General features: G+C 36.8%; 1 protein-coding gene across 1 annotated transcript; it reads right to left on the reverse strand.

Annotated features, from left to right (window-relative positions):
- Positions 1-959: 959 nt before the first annotated feature.
- LOC130684838 (olfactory receptor 8H1-like) lies at positions 960-9,780 on the reverse strand. The gene is made up of 2 exons (XM_057507083.1): positions 8,837-9,780; positions 960-978 (listed from the first exon to the last, which is right to left on the reverse strand). The coding sequence occupies exons 1-2, from the start codon at positions 9,778-9,780 to the stop codon at positions 960-962; spliced, it is 963 nt and encodes a 320-aa protein (XP_057363066.1).
- Positions 9,781-18,117: the final 8,337 nt, after the last annotated feature.

Below are 18,117 nucleotides of genomic sequence, written 5' to 3' on the forward strand. Positions count from 1 at the left end.
CAGGATGCACATTCTTCTCAAGTGCACTTGCAACATTCTCCAGAATAGACCACATACTAGGACACAAAAAGAGCCTCAGTAAATTCCAAAAGATTGAAATCCTACCATCAAACTTTTCAGACCACAAAGGCATAAAACTAGAAATAAACTGTTCAAAGAAAGCAAAAAGGCTCACAAACACATGGAAGATTAACAACATGCTCCTAAATGATCAATGGATCAATGACCAAATCAAAATGGAGATCCAGCAATATATGGAAACAAATGAAAACAACAACACAAAGCCCAAACTACTGTGGGACTCAGCAAAAGCAGTCTTAAGAGGAAAGTTTATAGCAATCCAGGCATATTTAAAAAAGGAAGAACAATCCCAAATGAATGGTCTAATGTCACAATTATCGACATTGGAAAAAGAAGAACAAATGAGGCCTAAGGTCAGCAGAAGGAGGGACATAATAAAGATCAGAGAAGAAATAAATAAAATTGAGAAGAATAAAACAGTAGCAAAAATCAATGAAACAAAGAGCTGGTTCTTTGAGAAAATAAAAAAATAGATAAGTCTCTAGACAGTCTTATTAAGAGGAATAGAGAGTCAACACAAATCAACAGAATTAGAAATGAGAAAGGAAAAATCATGACGCACCCCACAGAAATAAAAAGAATTACTGCAGAATACTATGAGAACCCATATGCTAAAAAGCTGGGAAACATAGGAGAAATGGACAAATTCCTAGAAAAATACAACCTCTCAAAACTGACCAATGAAGAAACACAAAATCTAAACAAACCAATTACCAGCAACGAAATTGAAGCGGTAATCAAAAAAATACCAAAGAAAAACCCCCCAGGCCAGATGGATTTACCACGGAATTTTTTCAGACATACAGGGAACACATAATACCCATTCTCCTTAAAGTTTTTCAAAAAATAGAAGAGGAGAGAATACTCCCAAACTCATTCTATGAAGCTAACGTCACCCTAATGCAAAACCAGGCAAAAACCCAACCAAAAAAGAAAACTACAAAACAAAATCCCTGATGAATGTATATGCAAAAATACTCAACAAAATATTAGCAAACCGAATTCAAAAATACATCAAAAGAATCGTACACCATGACCTAGTGGGATTCACACCAGGGATGCAAAGATGGCACAACGTTCGGAAATCCATCAACATCATCCACCACATCAACAGAAAGAAAGACAGAAACCACATGATCATCTCCATAGATGCTGAAAAAGCATTTGACAAAGTTCAACATCCATTCATGATAAAAACTCTCAGCAAAATGGGAATAGAGGGCAAGTACCTCAACATAATAAAGGACATCTATGAAAATCCCACAGCCAACATTATATTGAACAGCGAGAAACTGAAAGTTTTTCCTCTGAGATCGGGAACTAGACAGGGATGGCCACTCTCTCCACTGTTATTTAGCATAGTACTGGAGGTCCTAGCCATGACAATCAGACAAAACAAAAAAATACAAGGAATCCAGATTGGTAAAGAAGAAGTTAATCTGTCACTGTTTGCAGATGACATGATACTGTACATAAAAAACCCTAAAGACTCCACCCCAAAACTACTAGAACAGATATCGGATTACAGCAAATTTGCAGGATACAAAATCAACACACAGAAATCGGTGCCTTCCTATACACTAACAATGAACCAATAGAAAGAGAAATCAGGAAATCAGGAAAACAACTCCATTCACAATTGCATCAAAAAAGTAAAAAAACCTAGGAATAAACCTAACCAAAGAAGTGAAAGATTTATACTCTGAAAACTACAAGTCACTCTTAAGAGAAATTAAAGGGGACACTAACAGATGGAAACTCATCCCATGCTCGCGGAAAGGAAGAATTAATATCATCAAAATGACCATCCTGCCCAAAGCAATATATAGATTAGATACAATCCCTATGAATCTACCAGGAACATTCTTCAGTGAACTGGAACAAATAATTCAAAAATTCATATGGAAACACCAAAGACACCGAAAAGCCAAAGCAATCCTGAGAAAGAATAAAGTAGGGGGGATCTCACTCCCCAACTTCAAGCTCTATTATAAAGCCATAGTAATCAAGACAATTTGTTACTGGCACAAGAACAGAGTCACAGACCAATGGAACAGACTAGACCATCCAGACATTAACCCAGACATATATGGTCAATTATTATTTGATAAGGAGCCATGGACATACAATGGCGAAATGACAGTCTCTTCAACAGATGGTGCTGGCAAAACTGGACAGCTACATGTAGGAGAATGAAACTGGACCATTGTCTAACCCCATATACAAAAGTAAACTCAAAATGGATCAAAGACCTGAATGTAAGTCATGAAACCATTAAACTCTTGGAAGAAAACATAGGCAAAAACCTCTTAGACATAAACATGAGTGACCTCTTTTGAACATACCTCCCTGGGCAAGGAAAACAACAGCAAAAATGAACAAGTGGGACTATATTAAGCTGAAAAGCTTCTGTACAGCAAAAGACACCATCAATAGAACAAAAAGGAACCCTACAGTATGGGAGAATATATTTGAAAATGACAGATCCTATAAAGGCTTGACATCCAGAATATAAAAGAGCTCACACGCCTCAATGGAGAGAAAACAAATAACCCAATTAAAAATTGGGCAGAGGAACTGAAATGACGGTTCTCCTAAAAAGAAATACAGATGGCCAACAGACACATGAAAAGATGCTCCACATTGCTAATTATCAGAGAAATGCAAATTAAAACTACAATGAGGTATCACCTCACACAAGTAAGAATGGCTGGCAACCAAAAGACAAAAAACAACAAATGTTGGCGAGGCTGTGGAGAAAAGGGAACCCTCCTACACTGCTGGTGGGAATGTAAATTAGTTCAACCATTGTGGAAAGCAGTATGGAGGTACATCAAAATGCTCAAAACAGACCTACCATTTGACCCCGGAATTGCACTCCTAGGAATTTACCCTAAGAGTGCAGCAATCAAGTATGAGAAAGACCAATGCACCCCTATGTTTATCACAGCACTATTTACAATTGCCAAGAATTGGAAGCATCCTAAATGTCCATCGATAGATGAATGGATAAAGAAGATGTGGTACATAAAAACAATGGAATAGTAATCAGCCATAAGAAAAGGGAAAATCCAACCATTTGCAGCAACATGGATGGAGCTGGAGGGTATGATGCTCAGTGAAACAAGCCAAGTGGAGAAAGAGAAATACCAAATGATTTCACTCATCTGTGGAGTATAAGAACAAAGGAAAAACTGAAGGAACAAAACAGCAGCACAATCATAGAACTCAAGAATGGACTAACAGGTACCAAAGGGAAAGGGACTGGGGAGGATGGGTGGGTAGGGAGGGATAACGGGGGGAAGAAAATGGGGGGTATTAAGATTAGCATGCATTGGGGGGTTGAAAGAGAAAGGGGAGGGCTGTACAACACAGAGAAGACAAGTAGTGATTCTACAACATTTTGCTACGCTGATGGACAGTGACTGTAAAGGGGTATATAGGGGGGACCTGGTATAGAGGAGAGCCTAGTAAACAAAATATTCGTCATGTAAGTGTAGATTAATGATAAAAAAAAAAAGCAGTTCCTGTCTGGTGACCTCCAGTGAGTTCTACACAATGATAATAAAGGGCATAGAAAAGTTTAGGCAAAGTGTCTGTTTTTGTTTATACAGAGGATGAAAGCCTAATTTGGCTACTCCGAAAATGAACTAAGATACAATATGAAAAAATCTTCCAACATCAGCACTCTCTGGAAGACTCATGCCAGAAGATGATCAACAAAAAACCCCAACAAAGATCCACGCACTGCTACAGCTGTAGATGCACTCATCTCACCAGTTCCTGGACTTGCCATGGGAATGAAGGAGATATCTAAGCTGGCCTGTGCATACAGTAAAACAACAAATTTGACTGGATCTATACTGTTGCAACTCAACCAAGAATTAGGAGAAGTGCAAACTGTAGCGCTCCAAAATCTTACAACTACAGAGTATTTACTGTTAAAAGAACATATGGGATGTGAACAGTCCCCAGGAATGGGTTGTTTTAATTTGTCTGATTTCTCTCAGACTGTTCAAGTTCAGTTGGACAATATCCACCATGTCATAGATAAGTTTTCACAAATGCCTAAGGTGCCTAACTGGTTTTCTTGGTTTCACTGGAGATGGCTGGTAATTACAGGTATGCTTTGGTTATGTAACTATACTCCTATTATGTTAATGTGTGTGTGCAATTTAAGTAGTAGCTTAAAACCTATCCATGCTGAAGTTACTCTACAAGAAGGTATGTCAAAGAAATAATCTTCCCATGTTTTCTGCCGCCTGCTACTTCTATAGCTTTTCTTCTTCCTTCCTAATTACAACACTTAAATAGAATTTGTGCCTCATATCAAATTTACTGAGTATCATAATTCTTCCAAGTGGTAAAGATACCTCAAGACAAATGCTGGGCATAGAAGCTACAGGGCATAAATATGCAAAGATGTAAAAAGCTAACCATTTCAAACAATAAGGCTTCTCTCTCACTTACCAACTTAACATTTCCCTGTATGGCCCTGGAAGATGACTGGTTAGCCAGAGACGGGTAAGATTCCTCAAGGGAGGAACAACCTAAGACAGGCACAGTCGCAGGGGGGTCATCAGGTGAGAAATTGGGGATCAACAGAGGTGAGGCTTAGAACCTCACCCCCCCTGTTCTGAGAGAAATCTTCTGCATACGTGGATGTTTTATTGCCCTGGTCTAGCTTGGATTAACACATAGTCTACAGGCACACACCTGATCATCTACATTTGCTCTCTTACAACAGTAAACTATGTTTTCTACCTTTATCTTGTATCTACCTACCATTTCAGCATTTTATTAAAACTAATAATAATAAAGAGAGAAATGTGGTATCCACATATAAATCAAGTATAAAAATCAAATGAGTATTCATATTTGAACTGACTGTTTATAGTTCATAATGCATGAGCAAAACCGAAAGTTTCTGTGATGACTGCCCTTGTACTGTTCACTATGTAACTTATTCACTATGTAAGAATTTGTTCTCCATGTAATAACTTGTTTGTTATGCCTCAGAAGATTGGAGACTGACAAAAATTAGGCTTGGTGTGGATTAATGATTGTGCATTGGGCCTTGACTCCCCTATACAGAATTCTATTGTTGTTAACAACCATTTGATCAATAAATATGAGAGATGCCCTCACAAGCAAACAGCAACAAAAAAAAAGTACACACTTCCAATGGTAAAATAATAAGTAACTGGGATGTAATGAATATAGTCAAGATATTGTAACAGCTTGGTATGTTCATAGCTGGTACCTAGAATTGTCATATATATAAATGTTGAATCACTATGTTGTACCCCTGTAACTAATGTAATGTAATACTGTGTGTCAACTACCCTTCAATAAAAAAAATAATTATCTAAAAAAAAAAATGGGCAGAGGAGCTGACTAGAGAATTCTCTAAAGAAGAAATTCAGATGTCCAACAGACACATGAAAAGATGCCCCACATCGCTTGTCCTCAGAGAAATGCAAATTAAAACCACAATGAGATACCACTTCATACCAGGAAGGATGGCTACCATCCAAAAGACAAACAACAACAAATGTTGGCAAGGTTGCGGAGAAAGGGAAACCCTCCTACACTGCTGGTGGGAATGTAAATTAGTTCAACCATTGTGGAAAGCTGTATGGAGGTTCCTCAAAACGCTAAAAATAGACTTAATAGACTTACTACTTGACCCAGGAATTCCACTTCTAGGAATTTACCTTAAGGATGCAGCACGCCAGGTTGAAAAAGACAGATGCAACCCTATGTTTATCGCAGCACTATTTACAATAGCCAAGAAATGGAAGCAACCTGAGTGTCCATCAGTAGATGAATGGATAAAGAAGATGTGGTGCATATACACAATGGAATATTACTTAGCCATAAGAAAAAAACAGATCCTACCGGTCGCAAAAACATGAATGGAGCTAGAACATATTATGCTCAGTGAAATAAGCCAGGTGGACAAAGACAAATACCAAATAATTTCACTCATCTGTGGAGTATAACAAAGGAAAACTGAAGGAACAAAACAGCAGCAGAATCACAGAACCAAGAATGGACTAATAGTTACCAAAGGGAAAGGGACTGGGGAGGACGGGTGGGAAGGGAGAGATAAGTGCAGAGCAAAAGAAAGGGGCATTATGGTTAACATGTATAGTATGGGGGTGGGGCATGGGGAGGGCTGTGCAACCCAGAGAAGACAAGTAGTGATTTTGCAGCATCTTACTTCACTGATGGACAGTGACTGTGAAGGGGTTTGTGGGGGGTACTTGGTGAAGGGGGGAGCCTAGTAAACATAATGTCCTTCATTTATTTGTAGATTAATGATACCAAAATTAAAAAAAATTAAAATTAAAAAAAAACTATGTTTATGATATATCTAAAGCCCTTTGTATATTGCCTGGCACTTGGTATGCACCCTACAAAATATGGCATTACCGTATGTATCAATTGTTTGCAAATAAACATGGCTGTTCATATTTTTGCCATGCTCTATTTTAGTCTTAATTTGTTTTCATATCTATATGAAACAGCATTTTGGCTTTGTACCATAATCAAGAAGTATATATTCTAAATTACTTCACACTACATCTTACATGAAATATTACACTCACTAGTATAATGGGGAAATTACAGGCCAAAAGCAAGTCATTGACATCTTTCATAGTGTCCCTAGATTATATAACATATCTAATAACATTATGTAAATGCTTTCTAAATTATACTATGAAGTATATTCATTAATTTTTATGTAAGTATAACTTAATTTTATTTGCATTGTCTTACTAAACCTAAAATTTGATTGACATAAAATTAAAATGATACAATATGTATATTGGAAGATATGAGCCAAAAAGCCTTATTATTAGACAATAAATATTGATCAGATACAAACCTTAAATTTCAGACAATACGAATGGTAGTAGCTATGTATGTAGAGTCTACACAATGTAGATACCAAAGGGAAAATAAGTCATAATATTTTTAAATGGCATTGACATATGATCAAGGAAATTTTAAAACATAGGAACTGGAAGAATTTAATTCAGTTTTCAGAGATATGACTGTTGACAGTTCTGACAGTTTTTTTTAAACATTCAATAAGTATTTAAAGAATAGTCAAATATAGTTTCACAATGAAAACCATATAAAATATTAAAAGTAAGATTTTATTCCTTCAGGGATTGAAGAAATCTATCTGGTTACAAAAGATGAAACAAACAAACAAAATCCACAGACTTAGAAAATGGAAAATATGTTTTCAACAAATTTAAAAAGCAAAGAAGATTAAAACTACAATTCCAGTTTGTGTAGAGGAAAATTTTAAGAGAAATTTTAGCACTATACCTGACTAAAGTTTACAGGTTGCAAAAAATCTGAATTCACTGTTAAGTCTTAGATTTACAAGTTGTCTGTGTTAAAATTTTTAAAACAAATGAATCAAGCACAATTTTCAAGTATTTATTTTGTAATGGCCACCACAAATCCTTAGAAATCAGGACAAATGCATTGATTTTTAAACATACACAGAAATTCAATAAAAGCAGTTTACTGAAGCCTGTTGACACAGCAGAAAAATAAGGTTGTAAAATCTTCAGCCTGTAACCACCAAAGAGGTGTTTCTGCTTAAGAGACGTCTAAGTTGATGAGTTTGCAGCATTTCAGGTCCAAAGCATGGCAAGATGGATACTGATGTTTCCACTGTACCAAGAACACATTCATCTCAGGATTCAACAACAAAATTATCAAAGGTGCAACTTGTAAATGTATGAAAAAAGCTGCAAAAACGTACATAGAAAATGAAAGAAATATTCCTCATATTTGTAGGACATGCACATACACACATCATTGTAGATCTAGAAAAACATATACTAAACCACTAGTAACTGTGAAGGCATGTCTGTCTAATTCTTGATTGTTTCAGTATTTAACACATCTCTCCAGGGCAAACACATACCATTCTAAATGCAAAATTATAAAGGGCTACATTTTCCTTAGCTATTGTGCATTTGTCTTCAAATTAATCTTGGTCACGTCCCAATGTCAAAAGGAATTTACAAAAACAAGTGAATATACCTTAAGAAAAATTCCTGTGCATTAAAATTTTGCAGAAATGTGTCTGCTAATGATTGTGGCCAGTATTTATCAGTATCACCTTAAAAAACATTCACTACCTGATGTTATCTTTAAAATAACACTGTGGACCTGGAATTACTATTTAATTTGTCCAGTGGATAAAAAGTAGGCTTAAATTTCAGGAGTTATTAGAGGTTATACAGCTAAAAGGGTAGCAGATCAGGAATCTAACTTCTGGAATGTTTGGATCCACAGAAGTGCTTCTCATAACTGTGCTATTTCTTCTCTGTATAATAAATGAAACAATTTCTGAAACTGTTATTATTTTTCCAAAAATGAAGCACTTTTCCTTAATAAAATCTCTGAGTTAGAGTATGTGTGAGATGTTGTATGATATTGTTTAAAAGATGCCGATTGTATTTACTTACTTTGAGCATCAGTTGCCTTTAAAAACAAATATACTTAGACAATATTTTTAGCACACAATTAATGGATTCCAATTACAATGTAAGTTTGTAAAGACGTATTCCTAGAAATGACCAAGATCATATTTGGTAAAGCAGAGGATAATTCTACAAAAAACAAACAAATTATAGGATTCAATCAATTCTGGAAAGAGAACAAGTAAATACACCAAAGAGAAGAAAATAATATCTTAGAAGTTTAACATCATTGTTACTTTAATTGCCTAGAGTCCTCTCTCTTCTGCATGATTCTAAAGAGGGCATTTTTCACTTCTTTGTTCCTAAGACTATAAATGAGTGGATTCAGCATGGGGATCATGATTGTGTAAAACACAGAAGCTACTTGATCCTTTCCCAAAGAGTAGGATTTACTTGGTTTTAAGTAAGTGAACATTGTAGTGCCATAAAATATGGTGACTCCTAGGAGATGGGAGGCACAAGTAGAGAAGGCTTTCCGCTTCCCTGAAGTGGAAGTAATTTTCAGGATGGTAGACAGAATGGACACATAGGATGCAGATATTGTGATCAGAGACACCATTAGAGTGGAACCAGCAAAAATAAATATCATGATTTCAACCCCATGTGTGTCGGTGCAAGATAGGGCTAAAATCGGGGATACATCACAGAAAAAGTGATGGATTACATTGGAATCACAGAAATGCAAGCTGCTCATGAAAAGCACATTGACAATGGAATCCATAAATCCAATGAGGTAGGACCCCAAGATGAGGGAGCAGCAGAGCCTTGTGGACATAATGACAGGGTAGTGGAGGGGGTTGCAGATGGCTACGTAGCGATCATAGGCCATTGAGGAGAGAAGAATACATTCTGTGGCAACCAAGAAGACAAAAAAGTACATCTGGGTGAAGCAGCTCATGTAGGAAATACACTTGGTGGAAGCCAGTAAGTTCTCTAAGGTTTTAGGTGTGATGACGGTTGAGTAAATGAGGTCGAGAAAGCTCAGGTGACTGAGGAAAAAGTACATGGGGGTGTGAAGCCTGACGTCCAGGCAGATCACCAGCACCATGCCTGCGTTCCCCAGCACTGTGATCAGGTACATCAGCAGGAACAGCAGAAAGAGGACCAGCTGGATCTCCGGGGAATCCGTCAGCCCCAGAAGGATGAAGTCTGCCACCTGCGTGGTATTCCTTCTGCCCATAATGGTAACTGCTCTGAACTGCTGAGAAGTCAGTGTTGATAGTTCGTAGCAGGGACTTCAGAAAGCCTTGTGTCTGTATGAACAAAATCACACATTTACTTTAGTGTCCTGTTTTAAGAAACGAAGATAATGAGAGGTGTAGAGAATAAAACTGAAAAAAATGTTAGTTTCACAGCCAGATATAGGAATGGGTATAAACTGATATTTAGATATGACTAAATAATAACTAACTATGGCATAATTAGAATAAGACCAACACTGCTGTAAATGTTTCTTTTAGTAATATATTTAGTCCACATGAGAACATTATGCCATATGTAACCACCATTAGTCTCATTGTTTAGATGAGAAAAAGGGTCCAGTTTAAGCAACTAATCCAGAGTCAGAGCTGTTAAATGCTGGCCATGGATCTACCAAGATAGACCGACTCCAGAAAGTATTTTCATAATACTGTATTCTTGTTTACATTTAATTTCAGCAAATGTGATAAAATATGCTATAAATATAATGAACAATGATAGAAAAAGAATTTTAGGGCATTATTCATCATCACTTTGTTTCCACTATACATGACAAAGAAATTTCAAGCTAGGTGACTTTACTAGAGTGTGTTAAAACTATGGACCACATATTAATATTAATTTCAAAGAATAAGATGTTTTCCTAACTTGACCATTCAAAATCAAATTTATTACAAATACTATATTTCTAATATATGCACATTACTTGTAGACCCTGTTTCCATCAACTCTCTCTTTCTCATTTACAATTCCTGGAGTTACTGCAGATAAGGTCTAAATTATACGGATATGCATAGTCTTCTTATAATGTCCCCGTTTTATTTGATCTTAACTGAAACCCTCTAGTCTTGAGAATAATACTTACTGTGAGCCAGAGTTAGTGGGAGAAAAATCCTTATTCCAATAATGTCATTCCAGAAATTTGTCGACGTCACATGTTACTCATGAATTAAACTTGAAAACCATTTGAGTCAAAAATTTCTGTAGTTTAACATTTGTTTTCCTTGAGAAAACTGCTGCTTAAATGTTACTGCATTCATTTTCCCTTTTATTTGTGTTGAATAATGCATTATTCACTTTTTACCCTTTATTCTGAGGCAAAGGACATAAGAAATCAACTTAGAACTTTTATTCAGGTCCTGGTCAAATGGAAAATTTGATCCAAAAGAACCTCAGGGAGCTCCTGTGATCATAAGGAGAGCCGAGTGGCCTTGCCTCTCACGCTGGTAATTCCAGGGTCCCTCATGTTTTGGGGGTACATGAAACATTCAGTCTTCTGTGGGGACCAATTCCCAAGAAGGAGTTTTTGGTCTGTTTGCGTGGCATGTTTCCAAGGACACAGGTTCAAGGACTAATTGCAGCTCTGTGAGGTTTCCAGGAACTGGTTGCCTTTCCCTTAGAGGCCACACAGTGGAGGGAGGGCCTGGTGGCTTGGTCCTCCTTTATGAGGCCCTAATATTTTGACTGGGAAGGTGAAGAAGCTATTTCTGGAGAAATATCTCCTTACTCTATGACAGAAAGGTTTGGTAATGGAATGATACACTTTTTACAATGACATGTTTTTATAGCTAAATGGGTGATGCTATTATAGGAGTAAATATGTTCATTAAAAGAAAACTAGAATATAAAAAAATTCAAAGAACACAATAAAAACAATTCAAAACTTAAAACATTTTGATGAATTTCTCCCAATTGTTTTCTTTTGTGCATAGAATGCTTATATGTGTGTCTGTAGATTTACATAATCATCATTATACTGCATAGTCAGTATCCAATCCTCATTTCATGCCTACATGGCTTTTCTGCTCTCCTTTTATATTTAATAAAATAAAATAATACAAAACAAACGCACTAAAAGAGTCAGTCCCATTGCACACGCATGGCTCTGTGTGTGGATGAGGTGCTGCCAGAGCAAAGCAGGGGCCTGCAGCACATTTTCATTGTGATGCCTCCAAAGATCTATTTATCATCTGATGAACAGTTCTGGGGGAAGCTAGTGATGAGGCTCCTGTCAATGCCTATAATGAAACATGGCCTTTATCAAAGGCTAATATCACAATGTAAATGGTATTTTATGAAATTTTAGTCATAACCTTTCTTATGAACTAATTTCTTTTTAAAATATTTTTGTTTGCCTCTTTTAATCTTTGCCCCTTTAAGGTTGTGGGAATAGGGAGCAAAATTTTGAGTGGGTCCCTAGGAGTAACAGTGAGAGGTGCCACTACCATTTCTACCCCTTGATTCTTGCACTCATGAATCCTGGCTCTGGGAGAAACAGCCCCATATGCTGGATGTTGCTTCAGAGCCTATATAACCTTTATTCATGATCTTTACTGGAAAATGTCCAAGAAGAGAAGGAAACTGACAAACTAAAACAGTTTAATTATAACTTTTTGAAAAATAGACAATGTATATCATCCGCAAATTGATTCATTTTAGTACTTAGTGTGAAAATAGTGGCACATTAAAAAATTTAAAGTTAAATTTTTTATTTCCTGCTGACTAGGAACATTTATGATTATGTTTTTAATGTTCAAGCTAAAAGATTTATTTTTATCTTTTAATTACTAATTTTAAAGAAAGTCTCAAATATTGATATGAAGTCTAGCTGTATTACAGTATTTTAGATTGTAAATTTTCAGCAGGTAGAAACAGAAAAAAACAAAAATTACTGATACAACATACTAAAATTTGAAAGTTCTATAAAAAATAAAGGAAATGTAAAACATCTTAGTGCATGGGGGCTGTGCAGGAGGGGCGTGAAAAGCAATCAGAAATTTTATGCCCTAGGTAGTGGCAGTGAAAAATAGGCATCTGACTAAAGATTTTAGGAAGGATGAGCTAGTAATGCAGCACATGGTAGGAAAGTTTCAGACAGGGAGCACCAGTGCAAAGACCCTGCAGTTTGAGGAATAACAAGGACTGTGTGCTAAAAGTGTCATTCTTTGGTCGGGGAGGGGTAACAAAGGAAACAAAAAGAAGAATCTGTAAGTTGCAGGGTTAAGGGCTATGGAGAAAGACACAATGGAGGGGCTACATGAGGACAGTTAGACTTCTCCTCAAAAATCTTCTACAGAGGAGTCCTTCAGTGATAGGGTGACACTAAAAGAGGTGAAGGGGAGGGCTGTACTGGGAGGAAGTGAAATTCAGGCAACTGGTATAGTAAAGGCAAGGTTCTATAAAATGAGTTCCTTTATCCCAATGTTTCACATCACTTTATTTTGGTAAAACCTGTGCAAAAAATATAACACACTTGAGATTTTATTCTGGCTCACTCTGATAATCTTTGTCCTTTTAGAGGAATTTATTGTACTTACATATATCATTTCATTATACTTTTTTCTAATACATTTATATTTCGTAACACCAGTATTTCTATAGCTTCTTCTTCTAGGAAATGCATTTTTCTTTGATGTTTGTTGTTTTTAAGATATTTTTAGGTAGTTTATCCATATCTCCACCCCCATACTTTGAAAGGCATATGAACAAAATCCTACTATATTCTTCAGTACTCTGGAATGCATTTCTGAATGGACCTCTAACCATTGTGAATGAGCAGAAGTGTGAGTCTGACTCTATCTGATATCAAAAAGCTGATTTCATTCAAGTTATTTTGTATTCACTAATTTACTTTTTCTGGAATTCCTGCAATGCTTCTTAAAATAGAACAAGTTAAGAAACATAATCATGTTTTTTTGATACAGAAGGTATCTTAAAGGTGGCAAAACAGACATGAACTAGAGCAGTAGAAATGGTTAAAGGAAGGTTACAAGAGCACCACAGTTTTTAACACCTGAAAAGAAAAACACTTACCATCTCTATTTTAAAGTCTGATACATCAAACGTATTTAAAATTGAGTGCCTTTCTTCAGCATAATAAAACAAGATGATGTCTGGCAAATTTCATACACTATGACTTCTTCAATTTATTTTATGGAACAATGTACTTTGATCTCAAAACTAGTCAAAGAATATGTAAGATAGAAAACTATATGCCAAACTCATAAATATAAACAAGTCTCCAGGTAAAATATTAATAAATAAAGTTTAGCAGAACACAATATGTTTTAAAAATAAGACCAAGCATAAATTATCCTAGGAATGTGCAGAAATTTTGAGAAAATCTAACCATGTAATTCCCCATAGCAGCAGAGTAAACGAGGCCATCCACATGATCCTGCATAGGTACAGGCCTAGCATACTAGAAAATGTGATGCTCGTTTGTAATTTTTAAAGACAGTACTTAACAAAATATACATAAAACTTGAACATCTATGGCTTGAAAAGAGGTATGTAACAAAATCCTACATTATATTGTAATAGATTGTATTACTTATCATAAAATAAGTGTTTGGAGGCTTTTCCATTAAAGTTAAGAATAAGGCAACCACAACCACTACCACAGTATTAATTAATTAATATAGTTAGAATCAGTGTTGTGGTAGAGCTCCCAGCCAATATCCTGGGTCCTTCCTTCCATTCCTGTCAAACTAATGTTTTGCTCAGGTGCTTCCTAATCTGCTGGGATGTGAAGACCCCTTGGGTTACATTTGCTCAATCAGGACCTCGCTGGAGCTTCTTAAACAGTTCCACTTCTCAAGACCACGTAGGCTAACTTCCCTTCAATCTACACCCCAACCCAACTCCATGATTTAGACCTGAGCTTATAGAGCTACATTATTATTACATGTTAGAGCACCTAATGTATCTCCCAGGGAATTTCTGTTTTCATTATGAATGGGGTCATAAGGAATTGAAAATGGCAATAAGGGAAATTTTATATAAGCATCCAAGTGAGTGAGAAAAATTACCTATATCTAGGGGTTTCCTAGGACCCTTGGTGAGTCTAAGACAATACTATGCAGGCAGCTCTCTACTTGAAATCACATCCTTCAGAAAATAGTTTGCTGTCCCTGAAACACTGAGTGTTATGACAGGGTTCCTGGCATGACACCAGGTACAAAATACACTATTTCCTCACAGATGAAGGAAACACTACAGATGCCTCTTTTTATAAGGATGTTGTTCCGCGAGGAAGTCAGCCCTTTAAATAAATGATTATGGACTGAGATATTCTATGAAATACTTGCATTATATTAATTTTACAAATGTATTATGAACACATAAGGTGCTTAATGAAGTTCTAGATTTGAAAAACAAAATACTGCACTTGTTTACCGTCTGATGGTGAATGTACTTTGCTTTTGAAACTCTTTTAGCATCTAACATACATATAGAACATTTTCATTTAAAAAAAGCATACTGCAAGTAAGTCTTCAGAAATGAAAAGATACACTTCACCTGAGCCAGGCAAAAAACAGAACATTATTAGTATCTTGGAAATCATCCCCACACCCATCTCTAATTGATGTCCAGTATGATGGGTCCATGGGTAAGTTTTTGAAGTATAGAGTAGTGAAATCATACACTCTTTATGCTTTTTTACCTTGCTCATTTTACTCAACATTAGGTTTGTGAGATTTTTCCATGGTGTAGCTTGTGGAGGTAGTTCATTCATCCTCATTGATGTGAATTTCCTAAGGTACAAACTGACCATGAATTAACCTACTCTGGACAAGGATCAACAAACTATGGCACATGAAGTTTTACTGGACATGGGACATACCTTTTACTTATTTGTGGCTGATGGTTGCTTTTGAGATCCATGGGTGATCCTAAGTTGTTGCAAGTAAGATTTGATGGCCTACAATCCCTAAAAGGTACAATATTTAACACTTGAAGGAAAATTTATCAACATCTGTTTTATTGTGTTGATAAAAATTTGAGTTGACTGAGATCGAAGACGGCAGCGTGAGAGGAGAGACAGAGGCTTCCTCCTAAAACTGGATACAATTAGAAAATTTAATTGGCGCAACTAATCCTGAGAGAGCAGTAGGAAAGAGGACGGCATCAGACTGCACACACCTGGAGAAAAGAGCAGACCACACTCAACGGGGTAACATAACAGAGCTGTGGCTCCATGGGACCCAAGCCCCTCCCCCACCCCAGCTGACCAGCGGGAGAAAGAAAAACGGAGCAGGGAGGGAGTTGAAGTCTTGAGACTGTTGAATACCTAACTCCAGAGATCTGCGCTGGGAGCACAAACCTAAATTTCATGGTGCTTTCATGAGACTCGCATGACTACCGGGTTGGAAAGTTAACACAGGAAGAGCTCCTTGGGAGACTGGGATCCAGCTGCTTGTGGAAAGCAGGGATTCATATCCTGCTGCTCTGGGACAAAAACTTGTACTTGTGTGCCAGGCCCACTGGCTCAGGCAGTGGAGATAGGCACAGGAGCCAGGAGGCGGGGAACAGCTCTTTCATCCCCCCAGTAATGCACCCCTGCGAACCCTGACATTGCTTCAGGGGCTCCACAGCTATAGAGACTACAGCTTCTGGACACTAGAGGGCGCCATATACAATATGAAATGCCAAAGGAAACTTGTCCAGAGTAAAATTGTTAATACAACTCCAGAGAAACATTTTAATGATATGGACCTCATGACTCTTCCTGAACGGGAGTTCAAAATAAAAATAATCAACATCCTAATGGAGGTAAGGAAAGACATCCAAGAACTTAGGAATGAATTCAGGTCAGAAATCCAATCATTAAAAACACGATGGGGGCTATTAAAAACAGGTTGGATACAGTGGAGGACACAATAAATGAAATAGAAACTAGAGAAGAAGAATACAAAGAAGCTGAGGCACAGAGAGAAAAAAGGATCTCTAAAAATGAAAGAATATTGAGAGAACTGTGTGACCAATGCAAGCGGAACAATATTCACATTATAGGGTTACCAGAAGAAGAAGAGAGAGAAAAAGGGATAGAAGGTGTCTTTGAGGAGGTAGTTGCTGAAAACTTCCCCAATCTGGGGAAGGAGATAGTCTCTCAGGCCATGGAAATCCACAGATCACCCTACACAAGGGACCCATAAAGACAACACCAAGACACATAGTAGTTAAAATGGGAAAGATCAAGGATAAAGACAGACTGTTAAAAGCAGCCAGACGCAGAAATAATATCACATACAAAGGAAAACCCATCATACTAACAACAGACTTCTCAGCAGAAACCTTACAGGCCAGAAGGGAGTGGCATGATGTATTTAATGCCATGAAGCAGACGGGCCTGGAACCAAGATTACTTTATCCAGCAAGATTACCATTTAAATTTGAAGGAGGGAATAAACAATTTAGAGATAAGCAAAAGCTGAGAGAGTTTACCTCCCACAAACCATCTCTGCAGTCCATTTTGGAGGAACTGCTATAGATGGAAGTGTTCCTAGGGTTGGATAGCTGTCACCAGAAGTAATAAAATCATGGTAGGGAGGGTGGAGCATCTGATTGTGAGGTAAATGCAAAATAAAATTGTCTATCCACAAAGCCAATCAAGGGAGAGAGAAAAAGTATAGAATCGGATACCTAATATATAAAAAACGAAAGAGGAAGAAAAAGGAAGAGAAATAGAAAAGAACCTTTAGATTGTGTATGTAACAGCATACCAAGTGAGTTAAGTTAGACTCTTAGATAGAAAGGAAAGTAACCTGGAACCTTTGGTAACCACAAATCTAAAGCCTGAAATGGCAATAAGTACATACCTATTGATAATCACCATAAATGTAAATGGACTGAATGCACCAATCAAAAGACATAGAGTCACTGAATGGATAAAAAAACAAGACCCATCTATATGCTGCTTACAAGAGACACACCACAAACCCAAAGACATGCACAGACTTAAAGTCAAGGAATGGAAAAAGGTATTTCATGCAAACAATAGGGAGAAAAAAACAGGAGTTGCAGTATTAGTATCACACAAAATAGATTTCAAAACAAAGAAAGTAACAAGAGATAAAGAAGGACAATACATAATGATAAAGGGCTCAGTCCAACAAGAGGAAATAACCATTATAAATATATATGCACCCAATACAGGAGCACCAGCAAATGTGAAACAAATACTAACAGAACTAAAGAGGGAAATAGACGGCAATGCATTCATTTTAGGAGATTTCAACACACCATTCACTACAAAGGACAGATACAACAGACAGAAAATAAGTAAGGGCACAGAGGCACTGAACAACACACTAGAACAGATGGACCTAACAGACATCTATAGAACTCTACACCCAAAAGCAACACGGTACACATTCTTCTCAAGTGCACATGGTACATCTCGAGAATAGACCACATACTAGGCCACAAAAAGAGCCTCAGTAAATTTAAAAAGATTGAAATCCTATCAACCAACTTTTCAGACCACAAATGTATAAAGCTAGAAATAAATTGTATCAAGAAAGCAAAAAGGCTC

This window comes from Manis pentadactyla, chromosome 9 (genome assembly GCF_030020395.1).
Source record: "Manis pentadactyla isolate mManPen7 chromosome 9, mManPen7.hap1, whole genome shotgun sequence".
NCBI lineage: Eukaryota > Metazoa > Chordata > Mammalia > Pholidota > Manidae > Manis > Manis pentadactyla.

Coding starts and splice junctions, on each gene's coding strand:
- LOC130684838 (XM_057507083.1), bottom strand. CDS start 9,780: ATGGGCAGAAGGAATACCACGCAGGTGGCAGACTTCATCCTTCTGGGG.